We start from the raw sequence: 26,880 nt of genomic DNA, 5'->3' as shown, positions 1-26,880 counted from the left end.
TTTGAGTGCAACTATCATGAATTCTTTCTTAAACCTTCAAATTATGAGATAAGTTAATATATGGCTGGCATCATCCATGTACTTGTCATAACGTCAAGATACGTTTAGCAAGGGTGATCCCACATCTGATCCTAAAACTAGTATGTTTATTTTATTCGTAAAGGAAGTGGGTGTGCTCTTTTTTTGACTTTAACTCAGTCTCTCCTACAGCAATTTCCCTCTCTCTTCCTCTGTTTGCTACTAGGACTCTCTTTTTTTCCAATCAAAACTGTCTGAGGCCAAGAGCAAGTGCTGGAGACCATTAGCATCTCGTCCTTGGAGATCCTTTTTGAATTAGCAAAGTGCTTCCGTGAGTCACAGCAAAGGGCGCTGGGGTCAGTCCAATCACCGGATGAAAAGGAACCCCATCCCCTCTGTCCCCTCATCCCTCAGCGATGCCACTTCCTTTTTCCCTTTTAGATATGACGGGAGGAAAAATCTGCCACTACCCATCTCCCTCCGAGCAGGATGAGCCGAAGGCCTGCTATCTCTGCATTCCGCTGGCTTCGCATGAACAGGCTCCATCTGCGAAACTCCAGGGACACTACGGAGGGACACAGAAGACCCTGTAAAGCTTTTCCCTGCGCAAAACTGCTGGCTTTCCTTCCTTTGTCATCTGCTAATTTTAAAACGCTCCTTTATCGGCGTCTCTTCAGAGTACTCGAGTCACTGGCAAAGTCTCAAATTGTTTTTGAACAGGAAGAGAAAAACCCAAGAGTTTTTCCATGTGATGCAAAACCCCAAACCCGTCAGAGTAATTTCTTATACTCTGGGGGTGCCCAAAGTAGGCAACTTCAATAGGTACATTTCAGAAGAGTGTGTCATATTAGGGAATGACTTTTTTCAGAAACATTTTAATAAAAATAAAATGATAGTCGTATCTCATAAAGATTATCACCCATTTGGCAGAGGAATAAGGGGTTAAAATGATCTCTGTAATCCACCAATCACGGTGGGGGGAAATGATTTCTATCATATAAAAATTTTTAATAATTATTTCAATAATAATACACATTATTAACAATACAGGTTACTGCTGTATAGTGGTTACTTGAATGTAGGTTGCTTCTTTTTTTTTTTTTTAAATATATCTTTATTGATTTCAGAGAGAGGAAAGGGGAGGGAGAGAGAGGGATAGAAACATCAACGACAAGAGAGTCAGCGATCAGCTGTAGCCCGCAACCCAGGCATGTGCCCTGACCGGGAATCGAACCCCGATCGCCTGGATCCTAGGTCGACGCTCAACTGCTGAGCCACGCCCGGCCGGGCTAGGTTGCTCTTGAAAAGTTACCTCATATTTAAGAACAGTGTTATTCAGAGTTGCTGTATATTTAGACAGAATTGATGCATGAGGTTGATGGATATGAAAATACTTTTGTCAAATATCACCCAATAGCACTTTCTTTGGGCAGGTAATTAAGATACACCTAACCTACACAGTTAAATTCACAGATTCTCAGGATAGCAAGAATGGTTAGCAAATAACGAGTCCAAAGTCACAAATTCTACCCCTGCTTTCACTACTCAATATCTTCTTGAATATGAGGACAATCCCTAAAATTAGCTGAGTCTCAGTCACTTTATCTGGAGGGCGGACGTAACCATTCAGTTCACTCATTTGTTTCAGAATATTTATTAAGCATCCTTTCTGTGCAACATTATGCATATTCTTTTTATAACAATAGACTGATATAAAAGCTAAATAATAGGATAATTATTATAAAATAAGTTCCAAGTAACCACAAAATTATTTTTTATAAAATAAAAATAATTTTAAAAATTCTAATCTACTGTATATAAAAGCACAGAAAGAAAATGGGAAGAAAGTGTCCATCTGCAGAGGACTATTCAACTAGATCATGCTATAGCCTCCCAGTGGAATATATAGATTTTTGAAAGAGCAAGGAAGCTAAACTGATATGGAAATCTGTCTAAGATACAATGTTAATGCATAAAACAAGCTTCTGTTAAAAATTAAAAAATGATACACACACACACACACACACACACGTGTATGCCCACAAGGGCACGCAGCAGTCTGAGTACATGTGCTTTCAGGGGGGCTCGTGGGAAAGAGCAGAAGCTTTCCCTTCCTTTCTCCCCCGCCCTTCCCTCTTCCCCTCTCATTCCTTTCTCTGTGTCCACTCCTTTTCTTCTCTTTGGCCTCTTCTAACTCTTCTAATCATGTTTGGATGGTTTACCATTTATTGTGCTAAGTTTAAAAAAATTAAAGTGTTGGGATCATGGGCTAATTTGATATATTTGTTTTTATTTCCTATATATTTCTATATTAAAATATGTGTTATTAAAACATTTATTCCATTCAGTCATGGTGTTGCAGACATAGGCAAACTTTAAAACTTCACAAATCTGAAAGGGGAGAGCAGGGAAAAATGATTCTTGGTAAAATATATATTTTTTTGGTAAATAAAAATGTAACATTTTCCTCTTGAACTTTTTTCTCATATTTCTCAGTTAATTGAGGGAAAATGTTTCAACAATCATAAGTCTGTCTTCCACTTCCTAGACGCTTTCATTCATCTATTCATTCGTTCATCTATATTTCATTTATCTACTTATTTATTTAATAGACACATATTAAATATATACTTTGTCTCAGTCAATATGCTATGTATAAGCAAACAAAGATGAATAAAGTATAAAGCCCATGCCCTTTAAGAAGCATAAAGGATCCAATTATTTAAACTAAAATATCTGCAAAGTCTGTTGAGTCCTGTAGGAGACGTATGCTAATTGCAGAGGAATGCGAGAGGAAAAGTGAGACAGCTAAAATCTGCTTTATGTTGATAACAGGGAAATCTTAGCAAAGAGTATACACTTAAATAGAGTAATTAGAAATTATGAGGTTTTATATTGAGGGCCAGTGATGATGTTTTGGTAATTATTTCCTGCTACTGAAATTTGAATATGAGTGGGTTGTCCCTATTTCTGATGATGTCAGTATTGCAAGGTGACAGATTCATAAAGTAATAATCAAATCTTTCAAAAAAAGAAATTATGGCAATCAACTGGTGTGTGAATGGAGTAAATCATTTTAGGGAAAGGAGTTAAAAGCATAGCCAAGCAGGGTTAACACGGCCTAGGGAAGAGCCACAGCAGCAAGATGGGGAGGAAGGAGTTCCCAGAGCTCGGGTGAGTGCTGAGAACTGTGCGATGTTACAACAGAGAAATAGGATAGAATAAGGGATGTCCTGAGGGTCAGGCCATAAAGATGGGATGCTAAAGGGGATTTGACTCTAGAAAATGGGAAGCGTTTCATAAGCAGAAAAATATTGGTTCAAAATTTGACAAGGCAGTAACTTTAGTTATTGGTAACCATATTTTTCCTCTAATTATAGTTTTTTCCCCTCTGGGCCTCATTCTATTTCTTCTCATAAGTCCATTTTCAAGATCTCAAGAAGTGGAATCCTTCTTTCCTTTCTTTTCTTTCTCATTTTCCTTCTCTTCTTCTACCAGGTTTGGAAGGAGAGCAAGTGATTGAGTAAAAATTCTTAGAAAAAGTCTGGGCCATTTTGAAATATCTACCTAATGGAAAATGTATATACATTCTAATCTCACTATTACACTTCTCGGTACATACGCAATTTCTTTTATTCTTACACTGCACAAAGATGTAGGTTGAAACCTATTCACAGAAACACTCTTTATAATAACAAAACCTGGAATCAACTTAATTCCCCTTTAATAAGGAGATGGGTAAATCAGTTTCAGTATGTGCCTGTTATAGAAAAATATGCAGCCCTCTAAAATATGAGTTAGCTGCATATGTAGTGAAAACGGTAAAAAAGAACATCAAATAAATATATGCATGCCTTAATAAAAGTTGTACTAAAATGATAATTTATATATATATATATGTGATATATCTTCTGTAAAAATATAAAATTATAGAGAAGACTTTGACTAGGTAGTACATAAAGAGTAGGACAAATTAGCTGCACTTTGAATTCCATATATTCGGAAGCTTTGAATCTCTTCAAGATTATATAACAATCATATTTTTACAATACCAATGAGTTAATAAAAACAAATATTTGTTTAGGGCTTAACAGAACCTTTGGCAAGATATGTATTTTAATGAGGCTAACATGATTTTTTCCAATTTCTTTCATTCAATGAAATACTTAAGTTTATTGCCTTCTTATTTTTTCTTATTAAAATAAATCATTTGCATTCATCATGAAAATTAGTTTTAGATTACAGGAATTATTTCAGAATTAATCACAAGTAATGCATCTTGATTACCAAAATGTACAAAAGGAGGGAGTTGTAGAAATAGTAATGGGCATAAGTAGCTATATTTAAGACAAAATGGAAAAGATTAAAAATTGAATTTGTGCTTTTAACTCTGACAACATAAATACCTATTCAAATATTAATTCCAATGACTTACAAATCTTTACTTCTCCTTTGGATATGCTCTGTTAGTTTTTACCCCGACACGCACACACAAAACTCTTGGCCAGTTTGTCACTTGTGAAGTTTACAGCTGTTTCAAAAAATGGTTGAGTTATAGAAACTCACCATCACCTCCACAGGCACACAACCCCTCAGATAAATAAGCTGTAAGAAACTGGTTTAGTACTCAATCAAATCCATTCTTCTTTAGAAAGTGACTTATGGAAATCTGATTATATGTAGTTACTTTATGTAGTATAAAGTTAACTACATTACTAGGTAATCCAAATGTGATGGTCACAGAAAACTTTATATATATGTTTGGTCAATCTTTCCCTCTCCATCTCTCTCTCTCTCTCTCACTATCCTTCACACTTATTTTAAAAAAATCATTCACCTGAGATTACATGAAAAATTCCAGAATTTTCTGTAAATCATCTTTAAGCCTATGTTTGTTCTTGAAACTATTATGCTCATGAGAGAGTCACACTTGCCAGTTATAAATTTTCCCTTCATTTCAAAAGGGATTGAAGTTCTGAGGTGAACTTTCATACACCTATTTTAATATTCACTGCTGCCTGCAAGCTAGCTGCAGGTCATTTTAGTTACCAGAAGCTGCACTAATTTGCAATATCTTTCTATGACTATTTGTAGGTAAAATTTTGCAGGCACCTGCCTCCAGCCAAAGGCAAGCTTTAGGATAGCAACATAATCTCTGAGAGAAAAATGTGAAATAACCTAATTATCTAAACATCAAAAGGAAATACACCTTACTTGGCAATTTTCTCAACATTTATGAAAGGATAGACATTAAGATAATGGAGTCATTTAACCAACATGCATACTTAAATCAGTAAAATCGTTATATGAAAATTTTTTGAGCTCAAATGTTTCAAATTATGAATAATTTGTCAATTTATGCTTAAAACCAAATTTGAGAAATGTGAATGGCCATGCCCATTAAGAAAATTGATCCAAAGTCTGTCCCACTAAATGAGCTTATATTAGTGATTGTGTGCTTAGATGTAGTTGAATTCAAAGAACTCTTTGTGCCAAAACATTTATACTATATACTTGACAAATTGATTGGTGTGTTTTGATTTTGCAGTAACACAGAAATTAACTGACAAGGCCTTTAGGAGAAAGAGCATTAGGTGGAAAGTCTCTCCACGTTGAATCAGGATGAACAACGGAACCGTCCTCATGTTTGAATGTAGACACTGATGCAGCCAATTGCATCTCCTAATCTAGCTTCTTTGCTGTTTAGAAGAGTATTTTATTTTTAAATATGGAAACTGAAGAATGCATATTGTGGAAGACAAAATAATGGCTCCCCCAAATGTCCACATCCTGGTTCCTAGAACCTGTCGATATGTTACCTAAGATGGCAAACAGGATGTTGCAAAATTAAAATATGGGGCACATTGTACATAAAAGATGAAAACTTCATGATGGTGACAGCAGAGATTTAACCAAGTGTGGGGCCCTCTAGCACAGGACCCCGTGCAAATGCACAGGTCACACAGCCATAAATGCAGCCCTGAAAAAGGAGTTCATCAGAAAGCATAGAAGTTTAAGCTAGGGCCCACATCCATATTTTCATGCAGAACAGCGTACATATCTGTAGCAATAGATATGTCTGTATACAATCTCAGAATTAGATTTTAATGGGATTTTATAGATTATCTAGTCCAACCCTATCTTCTTCCAAAGGAGAAAACTGAACAAAGCACTTTAATTATATTAGTAGTTGAGATAAGAAACACATGTAACATTATTCTAAACACATACACTCCAAAAATTAAGGGTAGAGCTACTATACAACCCAGCAATCCCTCCCCCCTCCCGGGTATCTACCTGAAAAAGTCGAAAACATGTATTCGCTAAGATACATGCACCCCTATGTTCACTGCACCATTATTCATGGAGGTCAAGACATGGAGACAATCAAAGTGTCCTGTGATGGAGGCTGGGTAAAGAAGATGTGGGACATGTACAGGATGGAATACTACTCAGCCGTGAGAAAGGATGAACTACTGCCATTTGCAACAACATGGATGGACCTTGAGAATATCATGCTAAGTGAAATAAATCAGTCAGAAAAAGCTAAGAACCATATGATTCCACTCATATGTGGGATAGAAAACTGGAACTCATGGACACAAACAACAGTGTGATGGTTGCCAGAGGGAAGGGGGTGGGGGGTTGTGGGGTGAAGGGGATCTTAATATACGGCGATGAGAGAAGATATGACTTTGGGTGATGGGCACACAGTGCAATATACAGATCTTGTAACACAGAAACCCACACCTGAAACCCATATGTTCATATTAAACATTGTCACACCAATAAATTTAATAAAGTGTTATAAAAAAAATAAACACACTTATGCATTTCTCCTGACTGCCAGTTTAGTGCTCCTTCTATCATGGTAGTAGACTTCCTTGTTTTCCATCACTGGAAAACTGACCTCCACATCTCTGCTCTAATTTGATGCTTCAAATATTCTTTGACTGGATTGTTTCATGCTGTGTTTAGCAGCATAAAGAATGCTAATGACTTAAAGAGAGTACAAGAAATTTGAGGAACTGTGTGAATTGATGATTGTTATATAGTAATGAAAAAATAGAAGTGGAGGAATTACATAATTTGTTGTCAAAACGAACACTTTTGGGATTTGAGACAATAATATGTTGGAAAAACAAAGAGAACAGTATTTCGCTATAGTGTAATTATGCTTTTTTAAAGCATTATTTTCTTTATTATTTATATTATTTATTATAATTATATGTACATCTTTCATTATACTAATTCTCTTATGGTTTGGAATATGCAGATTTAACATTTGTAAGGAGAATTTTAATATTATGTTTATTAAATTTAGGAATAAAAAATAGGCATTACAGAAGCTTTGTTTCTTGGAAGCTTGATAAAAATCACAACGTGATGTCTCTCAAAGACATGAAAAAAGTTATAAGCAAATGGACACCAATTAGAAATGAAAATTCCGAAGTAAGAGTACATTCTGAAACCCATGTGTTGCTTAAAACAATCAGAGCATCTGTCTGCTTTTCTATTGTAAAACAAGAGAGATTTTGCTCCTGGATAAACAACTGATGTTCTGAACGAGGAAGTGATCAGTTATTAATTGGATCGATGTCTAGCTGGTCTCAGTAGCTTTTATTCTCAAAGTACTATTTGATTATGGTTGTGAGCAGAGTGTATCCTGTACTAAATGCAAGCAAGGGAATAGCAGGACTTGATAAAGAGACAGAGGAAAGCTGTGTGAGTGACATGGTTTTATTTGTTTGGGATGAGTACTTGCCCCAGCAGACAACAATGCCATTCATGTTGTTGAGCAGAGAGATTATACAGTGTGTTCCCTTGTGACATTCATATCCAAGAACTTTATTGGCAGACAGGATGGTTGAGAGCACTAATTATTCAGCTATGATTATTTTTAGGTGTTATGTGAGATTGTTCCACATTAAGTTCTTTAATCCATACACAACCTTGAGTATCCCCATTTCACAAGTGAGAAAATCGGTACTCATATGTGTCAAATCACTTGCCTATAGTCAGTCAGGTGGAAATTAATGGAGCTAATATTATCTTAATCAAATGCCAATCTCTTTCACATAAAATAGAGGTTCCAAAATGTTACTAAAATAAAATCAATTAATCTTGGGTACTCCAGGGTCTACTCTGTTTTCCCTATAATGTTCTGCCTTTCTAGAATTAGGACACCCTTTTTCATTTTGTTATCAGTATTCTGCAAACATTTTTTTAGCCTTGCTCTTCTCATTTGTACTAATCTTTCCTTTATATCTTTCCAAAAATTACCCGCATGAGAAATAAACATATGGACCCCCCCTAAAAAATTTTTAAAGGCTTCTTTCTTCTTCTATTTACCAACTAATAATCTTATTACTGTAGTAAAAATATCCTCAACAATTTAATTCTAAGGTCTCAGGTTTAGAAACTCTAAACCTACTTCTATCATTGGAAATTAACATATGAAGACAACATTCTTGGCAGTTGGGTGTGGGGCTCTTTTATGGTTCAGGTGACACACAAATAATATTTTAAAAAATATAAAATAGAATTTCTATATATTATATTTATGCAACATTTTGTACAGAGCTAAGATCTCTTAGAAAATGAATTATTTATAATCTCTTTTATATTCTGATGTTTAGAATTCTTTGTTAGTTTAACTATGTACCAGCTTATTCTTTTAAAGAATCAGGGATAAAAAATTTAGGTAGTAAACATTTATATGAACTTGAATAATTCTAGAATATCCATTTCGACTAATCAGGCAAAAATGAGAATAATAAAATGCAACTCAGTTTAAATAATAAATTAACATATTTGACAACACAAATATAAACATAATTATATGAACGAACTGCTTCTAATTGAGGCCTTTAGTTAAACAGGCACTTAATATTAATTACAAAAATTATTTCTATAAAGATGATAAATTCTTTCAGAAATGTGAATTATATTTTTTAAAAGATTTGGGAAAATGGAAGTGTGTTTTCTCCTCATAATAAAGTTTCTACTAAATTCTTGTGATAACACTGTTTTTAGTATAAATCATTCCAATGTTAAACAGCATAAACTTGATTAAACATAGGCAAAAAGAGAAGAAAAGGGCATGAAACAAAACCTTTGGATATTCAGGCTGTCATGAATTTCTTTCTTGTCTAATTTAAATGTGCTGTAGCTAATGATATTTTGGCACTTTCTTACCATCAAAGTATTTCATGAAATTAGCCTATTACAATATTTTTCTTACAGGCAAAATTAACATGAATGAGTTTAATTGATTTCTTTTTCTTTCCAGAGCTGTGAACAATTAAACAAATTGTACCACACGTTTATATTCTTTTTTGTTAATTATTCATAAAATCATACCTTCCGATTGTCTTATTTTCAAGTTTCAGTATCTTGGTCAGAAATGAAAACAGTGCCCATCTTGATAAATTCACCTAGCTTTACTTCCTGAAGAAATGTCCTGGAACAGTTATTGGGTAGTGCTTCTTAACACTGGCTGTTGTTATTCAATTTGTTTTCAGTCACTTTTCAGATTTTCTTTCACCACTTGTACGAATCTCAGTGAGATGAAAGAACTATGAGTCCTGAAAAATCATTGGCGGTAAGAATGTTTCAACCCAATGTGAAGGTTACCCTCTTTTGGCCTTCTTGGATTTTGTTTTAAACATACACTTTTAATTTTTTTAAAAAATATGGTTACATAACTGGAAGAATTATTATTTTTGCAGGGAAATAAATATTTTATCACACACTATTAGTACTTAATACAGTGCTTAAGGGGTTTTAATAAAGTCAAACTATTCCTTTCAGCATGGGCTAAGTGGAGGCTTGCTTCCAGTCTTCATTTTATCTCTGTTCCTGGCTTCCTTCCTCCCCCCTTCCTTCCTTCCTTCCTCCCCCCTTCCTTCCTTCCTTCCTTCCTTCCTTCCTTCCTTCCTTCCTTCCTTCCTTCCTTCCCTCCCTCCCTCCCTCCCTCCCTCCCTCCCTCCCTTCTCTTTCTTCCTGGAGGTATTTTCTAGAGTAAACACTTTTTTTCTTCATGTATTTAAAATGTGGACCTTCTCTTAACCTCCTCTCTGATACTCAATCCACCACCTCATGTCTCAGCACATTTTCTTCTAAAGACTGACAGCACCCACTTCAATCTTGGGCGCCACATGGTCTCTGCTGCCAACTCTGCCACTGTGACAGCAGGCACAGACCATTCGTAAAGGAACGAGTGTGAGGCTATATGCCAATAAAAACAGGTGATGCGCTAGGTTTAGCCCGCGGAGCAGTTTTCTCTCCTGCATTAGACTGTCAGAATGAATGCTTTCTGAGGACGGGGTTTGGTCAGTTTTTCTCACTGTTCTAACCCCAGTACCTAAAAGTGTCTAGTAGATAATAGGCATCCCATATGAATATGTTAAACATATATCTAGAATAATACATTTGGCAAAATACAATATTATATGATTTGGAAAACAATAGGATCCCGTAGAAATCAAAGCTTCACTGAGTAACTACGCGGCTTGATGATGAATTACTATGCCTAGGACAATAATTCACTATTTCAATTGACTCAGGCGCCACACTTGGTTTTTATTGTGAATTTGGTTAAAATAAACAGATTTCCTAGGTTAATTTCTGGACAGATTTTTTACATAGTGACACGCTCTTCACTGTTCTGAACTTGAATTACCCGCACTTGTTACATTGAGTTATTTCCAGACACAGATTCCAAGTCCTTCATTGTGTTTGGGTTAAAGATCTCATTGACTTAGCAGTCCTGCCGTCTTGTCTTGTCTGTCTTTGAGTCTGTTCACTGATGGAATATTTGCACCTTGATGGATGGGTGTCATCCATCAGTGTCTGGCTGCTTGAAGTTATTTCCTTTAATACTAAGCTTCGTTTACACCCATCTTCATGCCTCAACGCATTGCAGGGTGGAGAGGAGAAGCAAAAATTGTTTTTGGAAAATGTAGCTGACACCCACGTTGGAGTGTCCAGTACAAACAAGTGAACCTCAGAGAAGCCCTACTGCCAGCGGGGTTTATGTAGCTGCAACTGCTCTCCCAAGATCACTTACCATAAAGCAAGAGAAAATGGGGCCAAGGTAGGCTTCTGCCTGCTTTTGTATACAGACACTCACCAGAACAGAGCAAATAAGGAAAAACAGTCCCTCAGCTGGAAGACAACCTTAAGGAAAAAGGATGTTCACGGCTATCCAGCCGGTAGCTGGCAAAGCAGTTTTTACAAAACATATTTAATGTTTACAGCCACTTGGAGGCTGGGGAAAGAGTAATACTTTGAAAATATGTTTAATGTTTTGAAGTACTCAGTGGCCAAAAAGCAACTCCTGCTGACATATATTTAATGCTCAGAGTCATTTGGCTGTTAGGGGAAAAAAATAAACTTCTTGTTAATTTTTAACATTTACTGCTGATCAGCGGCTGCTAAAGCAACTATCAATGCAGCATGGTTTATGTTTGGGGACACACTGTGCTGCTACAAAAACAATTCATACACTTCTCTCGCAGCCATAAAAAAACTGTCAATACCATTACCTTTGCAATTGTACTGCTAATAAAATCATAGGAATCAAACCAAGGAATGAAATGCTCCCTGAACACGCAATCATGACATGCTATGGCCCTGAAAACAGTCCTGCCACGCTGTGAGCTGTGGCCACATAGCTGCTGACCCGGGATGGACCAGCAGGCCTGGCTCACTTTCATCAGGGGTGTTCCAGTGAGTCAGCAGATTCCAAAGCAGAAGCATCACCTGATAATTGGTGTTTTTTTACAAATCAACAGTTTGTCTCCATACATTAAGGTAAAACAGTACTCTGCACCAAAGAAACTTTAAATTGGAATAGAAAGTCTTAGGTTTTTAAATAGGTTTGGTACAGTTTGCAGAAAAAAACAGTAGTAAATTTGAGCTCATGTCAGAGGGAGCAACTATATGAAAAAAAAAAAAAAAAGATTAGATAATTAACTTGGACCGCTGTATCTTAGGCCTTTTCACCACTAGTTTCCTGATAATAATAAAAAATACTTACCAGCCTGAAAAACCAGTATTTCTGTGAAAATGGACTTGGGCCTTATGAGACATTTCCTAGGTCATCTTTGGCCTCTCACACAAAAAATAAAACATTGGACAGCTCAACAAATTAAGAAGGGAAAACTGAATGAAGGACCCCTGATTTAAACACTGTTTAAACATGTGAACATACAATCCAGAGACAGCTGACTCTAGGAACACTCCAAGTCCCTTTACGAATCACAGAACTCCTTCCTCTTTGCTGATCTAGAATAATTCAGTCTTCAGACCTACTAGGGGTGGGGAGAGGCAGGCCTTTGTGCTGACAGAGATACGGGAATGGAAGCGTTGGGCTGCAGCTGCAACAGGCCAGAGCAAGGTGCTGGAGCCGGAGCAGACTGAGGCAGGCATCCTCTCGGAAGCACTGCAATGGGTGTCAGAGATCTGTTGCTGCGAGGAAGGTATCTGTGCTTGGGGATTCAGAGCACTAGTGAGGTGAGCAAAACCTCCACAGCGAGAGAGAGAAAACAGTGGAAACAGCCAGTTCAGATGATCAAAGCTCGAATGGAGTCATCAGGGCATCGGCAAGGGGATTGAAGGGTTGGTGACAGTGAAAGGTTGGTTATAAACAGGGGCTTAATCAAAAGAGAAAATACATTCAAGATAAAAAGAGCCAGAATTCTCACTCTCAGAAAACAGAGTTATAAATTATAAAAAGGTTTAAGGAAAACTGGAATAAATGATGGTGTTAGATTGGAGCTGGCGGTATTAGAATGAAATAATTGTTTTCCATATATGTAAAAGGACACACAAATATTCTGTATGTATATATGATTAAATATATTCTTTAGTTGTGCCTATTGAAAGGGACTGGATTCAATGACACTCCAATAGCAAAGAATACACATAGAAACCAGATTTTGGCTTCTGAATATTAATCTTCATATAAGAGAGTTTCTAGCATATTCCAGGGCTGGGCAGGAAAAGTGCAAGACAAGTCCCAAACATAGTTTTGGCCGGAAAGCAAGGGATAATTTAAATAAGTGGTACTATCTAAAGGAAGGACCAGCTAGCTCATCTGATATCGTAAACTAAATTTAAGGCCCCCAAAGACATTTTAAAAATCACTATCCCCAAAATAAAAGGTATAACTAATTGTACATTCTAAAGAGCTTTGGAGTCACACTTACTTTCTGATACACAGGAGTTAAGCTTTCATATAAAAATAAAGATCAAACAGTAAACAACACTGCATGAGCTTTTTGTAATGATTAAATAGAACAGTGAATGGAAATCTATAGTTCGATTTTCTGGCCTCCAACTATTGCTCAGAAAATGGTAGGTCTTACTACATAAATTGTAATTCAGAATTGACATCTATAAAACGTGTCATAGAGACCTGGGTACCAATGACCCAATCAGCTGCCTCAAAACAGCGTAGCTCAGGCTGAGTAAGATAACACAAGTATAAATACGGATTTGAAGACGTTAACTTGTCAGCGCTCTAGGAAAGGTAACTTAAACTACACACCCTACTGATGCATAATTAGCAGATCTGGAGAGGGCGCATTAGTGTAATTCATTGTTACTCTAGTGATCTTAGAGAATTAAGGCCACATTCATAACGACCAGATTCCTCTCCAAGGAGTGACTGAGTTGGAGAACCTCTGGATCATTAAGTCATTTCCTTAGGTCAGAGTAAAAGCACTTTAACTATGAATATTATTTCATGGCATATTGGATGTCGCACAAGTTAGTAACAAAATGACCTTTCTCTTAAACAATTCATAGATTCACCAGAATTTTCTGCAGCTTTCAGGAACTAAATATATTCCACAGTTTTACAGGTCTTAAATATTGATCTCCTCTGAAATCTTTACCTATCCCGTTCACCAACGTCTGCCCTTTGTACAGTTATGTTCTTTATAATTTTCACTTTAGTTAATCTTCATTCTAGGTTTAATTGTTCACCATATTTTCAGATGTACACTCCATTATTGCTAAATAGACATTTGCATGATAAACTTTGTTTCAATATTCCAGTATTTCTTGGTATTTCATATTACAAAATAAGCTATTTTACTATACGTATTTTTACACTGCTCAATTCTTCTCTTTTATTGAAAATGAAGTAGGAACATTCTCAATTATTGGGAAAGAACAGCTATTTCCTAGAGAATACCTCGAATACAGATATATAAAACTGAGAGAGGGATTTGCTGAAACAACAATGTACTGCCCAATATAACATGGTAAGCTGCATGTGATCTTGACCAAAAATTATTTTTATATTCTAAAGAAAATTATACATAGGCAGAAATTGCCTAGATGAGGTGTGAGTTAAAAAAATAGAGAAAAAAAAATATTTGTTAGACAAAGTGATTAGAGCAGTGAAGCATTTCTCTATGGTAAGAAGGGTATGCCAGGGACTGGAGTTCAGGAGCTCTGGGAACATCAATATGATGCCTGGATGAACTGTTGGCTTTCGTTAGCTTTAGATTGGCCATGTAAAAGCTAAAACAAAAAACACCACAAATCTAACTGGGTCTCCTTTGCTTTTGGTTATATGGGTATAGGCAGGATTGTCAGGAATGGTAAAATTAGTGTCTGCTAGATATTCAATTTATAGTATTTAATTTGTACGTGGTATTTATACATTTTAGTATCTATTCAGAAAGAGTATATTATGTAGATGCAGTATATTCTTCTATAGGTCTCTCTGATACCTCACAGTAGTACAGCAAACCATGCCTCAACCCATCAGCATGCAAAAACTATTTTGTTCTCTCCATCACCTACCACTTGCCTGATTTCCCAGATTTATTCCCCTCTTCTAAACACTAAGGGTGAACTCCTTATTTAAGGGCTCAGACTCTGCAGCTATCTTTTATCCTAACTGGCACAACACAGAACAATTGTTTGTGAGAGAATTTTTTAATACTGGAGAGGGGAGTGTGTGTTTGCTTTAAGGATGCTCTTTGGGTAATAAAGTGTCACTGAGGGTCATGAATTCATGTAAATATCTCCAATTTTCATGAAGTCAGCAGCAAGTTAAACCATTTATTACTAAAGAGCATTGTCTCTTTAAAAGCCACCTTTTTCCTCAAAATATTATCTTCACTTTTCTCCCCCTGTAAAATCAAAGCACAACTTTAAAAAATCGCTTTTCCTCATTTCAGGGTCTACTTTTCTAATAAGGCATCTTCCAATTGTGTTTCTAAATCTCTAGCAACCATAGCAACACATAAAAGAGGCAGCTGGAAAATGTAGCAGAACCTGAGTAACAGATGTGCAGCCTTGAGTACACACAGAAATTTCAAACCTAAATGAACTACTCTGAGCTAATTTCTCAGGTCAAGGAGAGAAAATGGTCTTTGAATGGCCAAGGAGGTCACAGGCACAATTTCAAGTGCATTTATGATCAATCCATGTGACAGCTCCTATAGGCAGTAACCTGCTTCTGCCCTCAGGGTACTGAGTGTGACACTCCTGACTCTCCTCATGTGTCAACGACAGTTGGGAGGGCAGCAGACGCCCTCTGAGGAGTGTAGGAGATGTGAGCAATGTCTCACATAGGAGTTTCAAGTTGTTGCCTGGAAGTGATGAGTTGCTTTATCTTACAAATGAGCTAGAAGCTAAAATTTACTTTGAAATAAATTAAGGGATTGGCAATGGTGACCGAGGAATAAATGTTATAATTAAAAACTGTCATTAAACCTGGAAAACTTAACTCATCAACCTTAAAATATATATTATAGGACTTTGTAAATTTAGGTTGTTATTGAAATGTGATTTTATATTATTATTAATCATAAAGAAGGAAGATGATACTACTGTATAGCCTAATTGTAAAATTATTCTAATAATGACTTCATAATCATATTTGTTGCCTGGTATGAAGGCTTAGCTACTATGGTGACCTACAGCCACAAAGAAAACAATATCATTCTCTGGAATCTCTATTGAAGGAGAGATCCACAAAGGATGCAACGCACCCCTTTCGGAACCACCTTCAGACTCAGATGTAATACATGCTTTGGATAATTTACTTTCAGCCAAGAATTACTATCTGGTGTCGGTAAGTGTGGTGGCTCCCTCCAGCTATGGAGGTATCTGGAATTGTAATGACAATTTCAGGGCAAAGTGAGTGTTGCACTGAAAGTACAAAGGAATTCTGAGAGCTCGGGGCAATGTAAAGATTGGAAAAAAGTGAAGGATGTTATATATCCTCGATATTTATGAATCTATTTATATATTTAGAATGACGACAAAGGAACAATTAAAAAGAAAGAAAATTGAAAAAAATTAATGAAAGTAATCATATCCTCTATAGCGGAAGCATAACCTTATGGGTTACAAATAAGATGTTTACATTGACTTGCAGAAAATAAACATGAAAAGGCCTTGTAGCACCTACTCACCCACAGGAGACATTTCTGGGACACTCGCCACATACGGTCCATCCAGAAACTTGGGCTCGTTATCATTAATATCTTGCACCTTGATGATGAATTCTGATTCCGGCTCCAGGGGCTTCCTGGTTTCTATGTCCACAGCCTGGGCACGAAGCGTGTAGAAAGGTTTTTCTTCTCTATCCAGGCTCCTTATTGCATGAATGTCCCCTGTAGTTTCATCGATGGTAAAAACGGAGCCCGCGCCGTCTCCCGAGAGGGTGTATTTAACGGTGCCCTCTCCCTTATCTAAGTCAGAATGGAGCTGGGGGGAAGGGGGGGAGAGAAAATGAAAACCATGAAAGGATGGTTCTAGGGTAAAACGCCATACTTGCAGTACAATTTTTTATCAGAAAAGTAAAACAAAAAAATATATTGTTCTTTTTTTGCTGTTTGTTTATATTACACCGACTTTTTGATTATAAACATTTTAAAACCAAAGTTTGAAAAATATGTGGCGAACACCTGTATATCCCAAAGACTCCACCATTCACCTTTTAATCTGCTTGACTTGTCACATAGATAGATCACATATCCACCCTCATTTCAGCTTTTTGTCAATCCATCTTATTTCTTATAACACTGCAGAGATCAGAACACCCCCAAATGCATCAGCATGCATAAATATGACTATTCTGAACATTTGTACCTATTTACTTCTTTGATATGCTCTTGGAAATACAATTTTCATAGAATAAAATACACAAACCTTAAGTGCACTTATTGTTTCATTTTTCGTAACTGTAATTATAGTAAATTTTCTCATCAGTACCAAATCATAAAGTTTCCAAATATCCTGAAGATAGAAACCAAGGACCTGAATTCAGTCAAGATAAGGTGAAGAAACTGAGAAAACATGGGGCCTTTCCATTTGAAAGGAGAGGAGAGTTCTGGCAGACCAGGACAGCTTCCTCACGCATGGTGCCCTCCTCTCATTGTAACACCCCGACTTTCAATGAGTTACGCAAAGTTACTCATCCAAATGCCGGGGAGAGTCACTGGTTATCCTTTCACATTCGCAGACGAATGCCTTGTTCTAAGACACTATCTACAGGGTGTCCCGCAAAAATGTATACACACTGGGGCTGCCATTATTAACTCCACTGGGTTAAATCTCAAAAGAAAGAAGCATCAGTTGAGTTATCTAAAGTGTATATACATTTTTGGAGGACATTCTGTATTTGAAACCTTAAAGAAAAGTTTTGAACTTCTGTTAATTCCTTTTGAAATTCAACACATGTATAATTCACCAGCATAGTATGAAATAGGATATATATAAATGACACAAAGGTGAGGAAAAAAGAGAAGAGAAATTATCACTGTGATACTGTAAGTCAGTGTATTTCAAAGGGGAATCCAATAATTAATGGAAGATAGACCTTGTCTTGTAGATTTAGAAATTATTCAAAATGAATAAATATGTTATATATATTAAATTACATAAATATTACATTATATGTAACTCTTTAATAATATGTATACTTAAAAATGTATTTTAAATACATAGTTTTTATTAATTTTATAAAATATATATTCTTATAAATAATATGTATTATTTTCATTCAGATGCTGATCTGTTTTAAACTATTCTCACTCATTTGGGTACAGCATCTGATTTCAATGTCCACGTTTTTATATTTAAAAGTTCATTTCAGTCAACAGATAGGTCAAAGGAAAAGTGTTAAACTTTTACAGTGTCCATAGCCATTTGAGCTGCGCTTTAAAATGTGCAGACAAAAACAGTTCTCTTGAAAAATTTTGGGTAAGAATGAGTTCTATTTTTCTTTTTTTTCCTTAATGTTTCAACACCAAAAAAAAAAAAGCTTTGAAAATATTGTAAGTTATATAAACATCCTTTTGCAAATAGACTTTCTGGTATTTGTATTACTAATATAAAAAAAACATAAATTCAACTGTGGCTACGTCTTTGTTCTTAAACTCTACATTCTGGTTTAGGTTCTGTAAGATCGCATCGTCATTCAAATGCATGTTATTAAAATAAATTTATTCATTTTGTAAATTTGTACTGATTTCAAAATTTGCTCTGATAGCGTATTCGTACGTGAGTCTGAGCAAAGGATTTAGACCCGAGAAAGCCATATAATGAAGAGAATGAGGAAAGGATTCTGATTTTTCTTTGAAAGTTTCTGGATATTTTCCTCAAGTCTAAGAAAAATGCCGTGAATGACAGGAGGAAGTTTCCCTTCTAATTATTTACAAACTGCTGTGAAGTGTAAGAAGTTTCAGGGGTAAAATCAAGCTGAAGATAAATCTTCTTTGAACTTAGGAATTTCAAATTACAGATTTCAACCACACTATTAAAAATATTCAATGCACTAGGTATTGCTTTTGCTCTCGAATTTATCTAAAGATATGAGACGGGCAAAAGCTCAATGCAAAAGCAATGACTTCATAAACTGTATCCATTTTGCCAACAGCTCAAAAAATATGTGGTAATATTGTGGAAACCAAGTGAAAACTCTAAATAGGGTTTTACAACGTGATCCAAGTAGTTACCAAAAAATCTTCATTTAGCTAAAATCAGAACCATTTTCTTTTCAAACTGACATAATAAAAAAGCAAATGTGTTTTCAGCTCTATCCAAAATCCAAATTAAATTAGTGTTGTTACTCCTGCTTCCACCTTTCCCTTCTAATTTAAATTTGAGTTTTGCAGAGATGAAAGCTTCAAAAAAATATTTGAAAATATGTTAAAATTTGAACTGAAAATGAACTTGATTCATGTAAAGCTCCTGAGAAGATTAGAATTTTTATAGTAGCTCATTGCAGGATAATGCCTTAAAGGAGATCGCGTACAATAATCTGCACTGGAAGGCAATATGCAAAACTAGTTATTCAATGTGTTGATTAAGTCAGACACATGGGTGACTAGCTTACATCATAGATGTTTATCCACAATTAATTCTAATATTAAATAAATGATGTTGGCCTGATATTGAGTGTTGTAGAATTTTCTTCATACTACATATACAATAATTTAGATAGAGAATCTTATAAAGTGAAAATCCCCATCAGCCTCTTACCTAAGAGATAACTTCTTTGATAATTTTTATACACTTTCAGTTATATATGTATTTATATATTAATAAATGCATATAAATATATATATGCATATCTAAAATGGTACACGCATATTAACATATTCACATATTTTCTTATATGTATATATATATTTCTGATTACACATATATGCATAATATTTAAAAATAATAAATGAGTCAGTACTTTCAAAACAATATACTATAATGATATTTCAGTGGCATTTGAAATGATTCAAAATTAATTTTGAATGTTTGTATCATATGCATTTAAGGAAGGCAATGGGTTTTGCTTATCTCTTTATAAACAATGTGATGAATGTGTAGGTGTTTAATTGCTTAGTTCCTCAAAATAAAAGGGTAATTTTCAAGATCAAAACCATGATAATTTTTATCAAAATTTTAGAATCTTGAATGATTCTAGAAATTGATCTCTATAGATGAAATTATTATTTTTTTGATCCTTCAGCAAAGGATTTAATTCAGGCATAGCTTGCACTGCGAAGCTACTTAGTCCATTTGCATAAACAAGGGAGGTCTACCGAGGGAGGATTCCTGTGCTCTGGCTCATCTTTGGGTTGTGTTACCTAGAAAACTCACATGATGCCATTTTATACAGGCACTTTAAGCTACACACACAGCAAGCTAGTAATTTCTTCTAGCCATTTAAAAATAACAGCAAGCAATGTTTCTTATTTCAATTATTTTTAAAAAGCTGTTTCTGAGTAGGTGCTGACTTTATTTACTGATTGACCCAGCCAACTCCAATAAAATCATCTTTTAGTATTGACACTTAAAATAAAATTTGTCCTAGAAACAGAGTTCCCTAAATGATGGATGTAGAAATATGCGGTGTCCAGGCAGTTGTTTTGTGGAAGGGGTGTTGTTATTTTCTGATGTTTTCCAAGTCATCTCAGATGGAGCGTGAAAATGAGATGCCAAAAGAGGCTTAAAAAAGATACCAAGCTTCAGAGTGTAAGTGAAACTGAATTCTAGCGCTTAAAAGTTTTGAGAAAGCTAATCTAAAGTTAATCTCTCTGTTTATATTTTAGAAACTGCTGCACAAAAGAAGGAATGTATTCCTCTTTTCTCTGGGTTGAAAAGTGCGCATAAGAATAGAAACTGCTTTTATATTACTATGTCCAGCAGTGATTTTATTTTCATTTGCTATTTGCCAGGATAGGGGGTGATTACTAGGCATGGGGAGAGCATGGGGTTTGCTGAAAGGAGAAACTGTTTTATTTACATACAGGATGCATTCAGATAAACTTGCAAAAATGAGTGTAAGACAATTTTATGTGAGTTTCTTTGCCTGAAATAATTTCATTATGTATAAAACAAATGACTTTTGCTAGATTCTCCTTGGTGACCTTATAAAATACTTAGTGTTTCCATTTTTATAGTTGCTTAGTTTCCTGTTAATGCCTATTATGTTCTCAGGAACATCACAGTGGCCATTGTTATCAGCTACAAAGCCATTAGATTGTTTTTTAACGCATTGTTTACTGACAAAAGAAGACCAGACCCAAAGATGATTTATAACTCTGTCTGAGTAATGGTATAATGCAAAATTTCACTCTTTTTGAAGCCACTGAACACTCAAGAATATTTGACATCTATTCCACTCTGCTCCCAAAGGGGGTTCATTTGTTCTTCCTGGCTTGCTTGTTGCCATTTGAGCAAGAGGAAAACTGCTTTACAAGGTTGGGGATTCCCTTTAACAGCCCAATGTGAGTTGAGAACTCCCCTGCCTGGGTTACAGACTCAAAGCTATTTATCATCTGGAAATATTTCAACTTCTATTTAAGAAAGTAGAAATCCATTTCAAAAAGGCCCACATTTCCCCAGAGGTACGCAGAGGAAGAGCAAAGAAGAACAAAGGCTATTTACAATGCTTGGGAGCAACAAAAGCTAATGTTCTAGGATATATTATGCATCCTATTGCTAAAAAGAAACAACAGACCCAAAATGGAGTCACTTGTGTTAAGCCCCACATCACCCACCCAAGTCAATTAACCTAAATGCAGTCTCAGCCTCCCCCAGGAATGTACCTATAAGCAGTCAACCTGGAATTACCTGGTCAGCACTAGAGAGACGATCTCTGCCAGACGGGCCCCTTCCTTTCCCCTTAGGACAGCGGCCTTGCCTGAAACAATGAGTACTTTGCTAATAATTTTTTCTGCCTCTTTTCCATTTTTAAAAACCTTTCCTCTCTACAGCTTGGCTGAGCCCCTTTCTATTTGCTTTATGGGAAGCTACCAGATTCATGAATCACTGAATAAAGCTCATTTGATCTTTCAATTTACTCAGTTGAATTTTTGTTATTTAACACTGCTAAGGAAAAATTACATTATCCACCTGATCCTCTCTTTCATCTTGCTGTTTGTCCTTGAGTACTGCATGTGTGGTTATGGGAGGGGCATCCTAACTCTTTTTTCAGATTGTCCTACTTTACAACTTTAGCTCACCCAGATTATATTATATCATTTGAGAGTGTCACAATATATTAGCAGGTATTTCTGCAAAAGTTTGAGAGGTCATTGGCATGGTGCCTGGATTTGGAAGAAAAAATATGAAAGAAGGTTAAAATAATGTCTTTACTACATTTCCAAAGCTGTAGAACATTTTTCACAGGGCCATGCTTTAGGTAACAAAACATCTCCAGACAATAAACTCTTCTGATGAAACCGTGAGTAATGGAATCTCTATTTTTGGAATACGAGTGAACTTTATATGTGACTTCAGGTGTGGTTATTTTTCAGAATACTAGATAGATGAGTATGTTTTATTCTAGATTTAAAATGCCAAAAATTATGGGTAATTAATAATAATGACACATTATTACAGATAGATATTTGTTAATTTGTTATTTCTAGCAACTATCTCTCCAGGTTATTACTTTTATTATTAGCCCTTAATACCAGTAACTGTGAAATAGTTTTATAAGCTTTATTTAATTCTCAAACCAATCAGTGATATACTGACATGATAATTCTGATTAAAGAAATCTTTTTAACTAAATTCTAATAGTTGAAAATGTAAAATTTAAATTTTAAAAGCCATATATTGTACACTAACCTCCTTGCATATGCAATTAATAAAGCAGTCAGAACTAAATATTAACTCTAATGTAAAAGGACTGATCTAAAAAATCCATGATCATAAGAACACATCTGGGGTTAAAATTCCAAACCCATTACTTCTTACCTGGATGTTACTGTGTAAGTTATTAAATTTTGTTGGATGTCAGAATCCTCATATATAAAATATGGATTCTAATATTTACATTGTAAAATTTGGAGGATACTGCAAAGAATTTAACTTTATGACATTTATTTCCCTTCATTTCTCTCCATGTACATCCAAATGAACCCTATAGAGCAATATTAGTTTCCATTTATATTAACATATTCATAGGTACAAGAAAACTAATTGGATCCAAAATAATGACAGAAAACCCTATCAGGCTTCTACTTTTTGCTAGGCAATTTTCCAGCAGCTTTGTAAGTCTAAAACCACTGCAATGTTCAGAATGACCCTGAGTCCAATCCCCTTATCCTTGTTTTCAGATACAGAAATTGAGGCACAGAGAGGCAAGGTTCCCTCAATATACACAAATAGAAGATATAAAGCTGAGATTCAAATCAGGTATTCTAACTCCGTGTGTCATTGGGACTAGCACTTAAACCAAACTCTTTCAATTTGATTAATATAATGTCATTTTTCTTAACTTTCAAAACTGGGTCTCTCTTGAGAAAAAACTTTAAAAAGTCATTGACTCTTTGGAATGAGAATTAGATTACTCACAGATGCAAACTACCTAGAATTAGTTCTGTGACATCAGCTTGCTTGAACAAAGACTGTATTATTATGGATGCATTAATAAATATAGTTAAATTCAAAAATGCTTTGGACTGCCCATTATTGATTCCAGGGGATACTAAAATAGAGAACATAACATAGTACTTGCTCTCAAGGAGACACGAGGCCAGTTGGGAACAATATGGGTCATCACAAGAAAAATATTCATTCAAAAGAGTTTCTTTTTATAGTTTTGTGCTTCTCAAATCACACTTTCCTATTTAAAAAATTTAATAAGCATATACTATATATTTTAAAAGCATGCTATGACCCTGCTTAGCTTGGCTCAGCGGTTGAGCATCTACCTAGGATCCAGGAGATGGCAGTTCGATTCCCGGTCAGGGCACATGCCCAGGTTGTGGGCTCCACCCCAGTTGGGGGCGTGCAGGAGGCAGCCGATCAATGACTCTCATCAGTGATGTTTCAACTCTCTCCCTCTCCCTTCCTCTCTCTGAAATCAATAAAGATATACATTTTTTAAAAAGCATGTTATGTTTGTGTTTTATTTAAAATACAAATTGATATATTTATAGTTCTCAATTCCCAAAACTATACTAGGTGCCAATTATAAATTTGGAATAATTAGTAGTCAACTAGAAAAAATGAACACTATTTATACTGAAGAGAATATACTTACTTTTATATAAAAAAACTCAATTAAATGTTTTTTTCTAAGTTTCTGCACATTGATTTTATACCATAATTTGTTTTGAAACATATAAAAACCCATTAAGCTAAAAGCATAATGGAGTAACTCTATGTTTTTATTATTAACTCTATTACATATGTTTGCAATTTCCCCCACCTTGCCCACCTCCACCCAGCCTCTGCCCCACCCTCCCTCTGGCCATCACCATACTATCGCCTGTGGGTTATGCCTGTATGTTCTGTGGCTAATCCCTTCACCCATTTCACGCAGCCCCTCCTCTCCCCTTTCCTCTTCATTTAATTGGAAAAAGAGCCATGAACACACATGTTTTCTTTCTCACAACTAGTGACCATACAAGTAGACACGGGCATGTGTGTGAGGATGGTTAGGTTTGTGTGTATACATGTTGTATGTGAGAAAAAAACATGTTATATTTGTGTTTTCATCTGCTCACATATGCACATTTTTTGCAAATTGAATAAAAGGCTGAGTAGACATACACACTATAAAACAATGCTCTTAAGATAATGCAATCTGAAATTACATGATCTGCTTATTTTCTAAGGTAGTTTGAAGGTGACCCATTTTCTGTAGCATGCTTTACTGTAGGGATTGCTTTATGTCTTAATCACAAAACCATCTCATTGAAGTCTTTTATTTCCCTTTTTCACTTTACAATAAATACTTAAATGGATTTTTAATTTATAATATCACAAACGCAGAAAAAATAAATCCAAGTACAGATTGTGGTTTTCTCGTATTATGAGTCAAGCTATTTTACGTCAAATTTACTGTTAAGTACTCATATATCTCAGTCTTATATACATAAATATTATCTTATTTGCATGGCATTTATGTATTAAATATTCGCTTTTTTCCAAATAGTGTGAACATGAGTAATCTTAATGCTAAATTTCAATGTGTTAAAGAGAAACAGAAACAGACTGTTCCGTAAAAGAAATGCAGTCAGTTGAGCCTTGTTTCTGAATGCAGGTTAACCGGATACTTTTTTTTAGAAGATCTCATTATAGACACATTAAGGAAGAAATCATTCTCAGGGTTCACTTATTTCCCACTAGGGCTAATAGGATTGGGAAGAAACCTCCAAAGAGATAAACCTTTGACTTCAAATATAAAAAGAAAAAAAAAATAAATGAGTGAAGGAAAAAATGAAAACATCTCTCCCAGATGCTAAAACCTCAATTTTCACTGCTTTTCAAAACTATATACTATTGGAGGCCTGAGTGAAATAAGGTGATTTCAGGCTATTGCATTAATAAAGGTCAAAGTTTTTTTTTTCTAAACAAGAAATTCTAGGTTTTAAAAGCAGATGCTTAATTTGACATTACTTGAGACCTTAAATGATGAATAAATCAGACTTGTATTGTTTTTCAAGACACTGAATTGCATTATTATTAAACTTTTCTAAGGATTCATGGCATCTATGGACTTGTGTATGTGCATATGTATCACACTTTAGGAATGCTAACATACACACAAATACTATAGATTGTATAGCTGCATTTTTTCCAAGGTTACAAAATAGTTTATTTACTGATCTCCTTTCAATGCTTTTTATACTTTTCAGCTCTCCGTATATCATTGTTTGCTGATTAAGATAAGCTATAAACAGAATTTCTGAGATTATACAGAATCCAATAATACTTATTGTATTATTGCAGACTTTAAAACCTGTGTGTACTTAATACAGAATTAAATCCAGATCTAATCTTCATTCTCAATTATGATTGAGTTCAGACATAAGGTGTTGTAGGCAGGATTCTACAATGTTGCCCAAGATCTCTCCCCCATTTCTCTGCATGATCCCTAGAAATGAGAAGCCTATGGATTTAAATCTACGGTTATGCTGGGTGGGGCTGACCTAGTAACAGCAGACCTTTAAGAGCAGGAAGGCTTTTTCTAAGTTTCAAAAGCATCAGAGACAAGTGCCCAAGCTGGCTTAGAACAACACAAACACCCGTGTTTCGGTGGCTGATACAGGGGGGTGACCTCAAGGAGCTGAGGGCAGTCCCCTCTTCACTGCTGGCAACAGAAAGGGGTCTTCTGTCTCCTGTTTTAGATCAAAGTGAAATATCTCCCAATCTTAACTTCTGAATGAGAGAAAACTAAGCAAAAGATCTACTGTGTGGTGAGCTCAGAATTGAGGGAGGAGTTTTCATCACTTAAATTGTTGTGGGAAGCCAAATGAAATGTGTTGTCTCACTGTTACAGACATTTAGGTTGTGGCACAGGCCTCTGCTCTTGCCATTCAAGTAATAACAATTAATTAAACTTGAATCAAATGCACAGATTCAGTAACGTCATCATGCTCCAGACCAGTATTCTCTAAGCCAGCTGTCCTAAGCATTTTTTAAAATGGAATTTCCTATAATGAAAGCTTAGCAGCTACATCATTATGCAAAATATATGTTGAATGAAGCAGGGTCAGTTTCTTCCCAGTCCCCTTCCCCAATTCAAAATCACAGACACACACTGGAAGCTCATAACAATTCACGGAACACTTCTGACATTCTCTACTTGAACCTTTATGAATCCACAATTTAGCCACTGCCCAAGTCAATCGCCCAATTTCTTTTGGGGGAGGGGGGGAAATAGTGTGCTGAACATAATTTCTCTTTAATTCCAAGTTTTGATTCCTCCGATATAAAAAAAATACAAATTGTATTTTACTGTATTTTAGTTTAAAACAGGCTTCACGTGTTGCCTTATAAAATTTTGAATACTTCCGCTGCTCTGATCCTTCTATTCAGGAAGGTATAACAAACATGGCATCCTTTGTATATCCTGAAGCCTTCTCT

General features: G+C 35.4%; 1 protein-coding gene across 1 annotated transcript in view; it reads right to left on the bottom strand.

The window, feature by feature from the left end:
* The window catches only part of CDH12 (cadherin 12), a 510,823-nt gene that overhangs the window by 91,996 nt on the left and 391,947 nt on the right, over positions 1-26,880 (bottom strand). The window contains exon 6 of the mRNA XM_087815037.1: positions 16,464-16,758. Coding sequence (XP_087671163.1) covers positions 16,464-16,758 — 295 coding nt within the window. The remainder of the gene's footprint in view (positions 1-16,463; positions 16,759-26,880) is intronic.

This window comes from Miniopterus natalensis, chromosome 3 (genome assembly GCF_054644295.1).
Source record: "Miniopterus natalensis isolate mMinNat1 chromosome 3, mMinNat1.hap1, whole genome shotgun sequence".
In the NCBI taxonomy this organism is placed as follows: domain Eukaryota; kingdom Metazoa; phylum Chordata; class Mammalia; order Chiroptera; family Miniopteridae; genus Miniopterus; species Miniopterus natalensis.
This window is presented reverse-complemented; position numbering and strand designations above follow the sequence as displayed.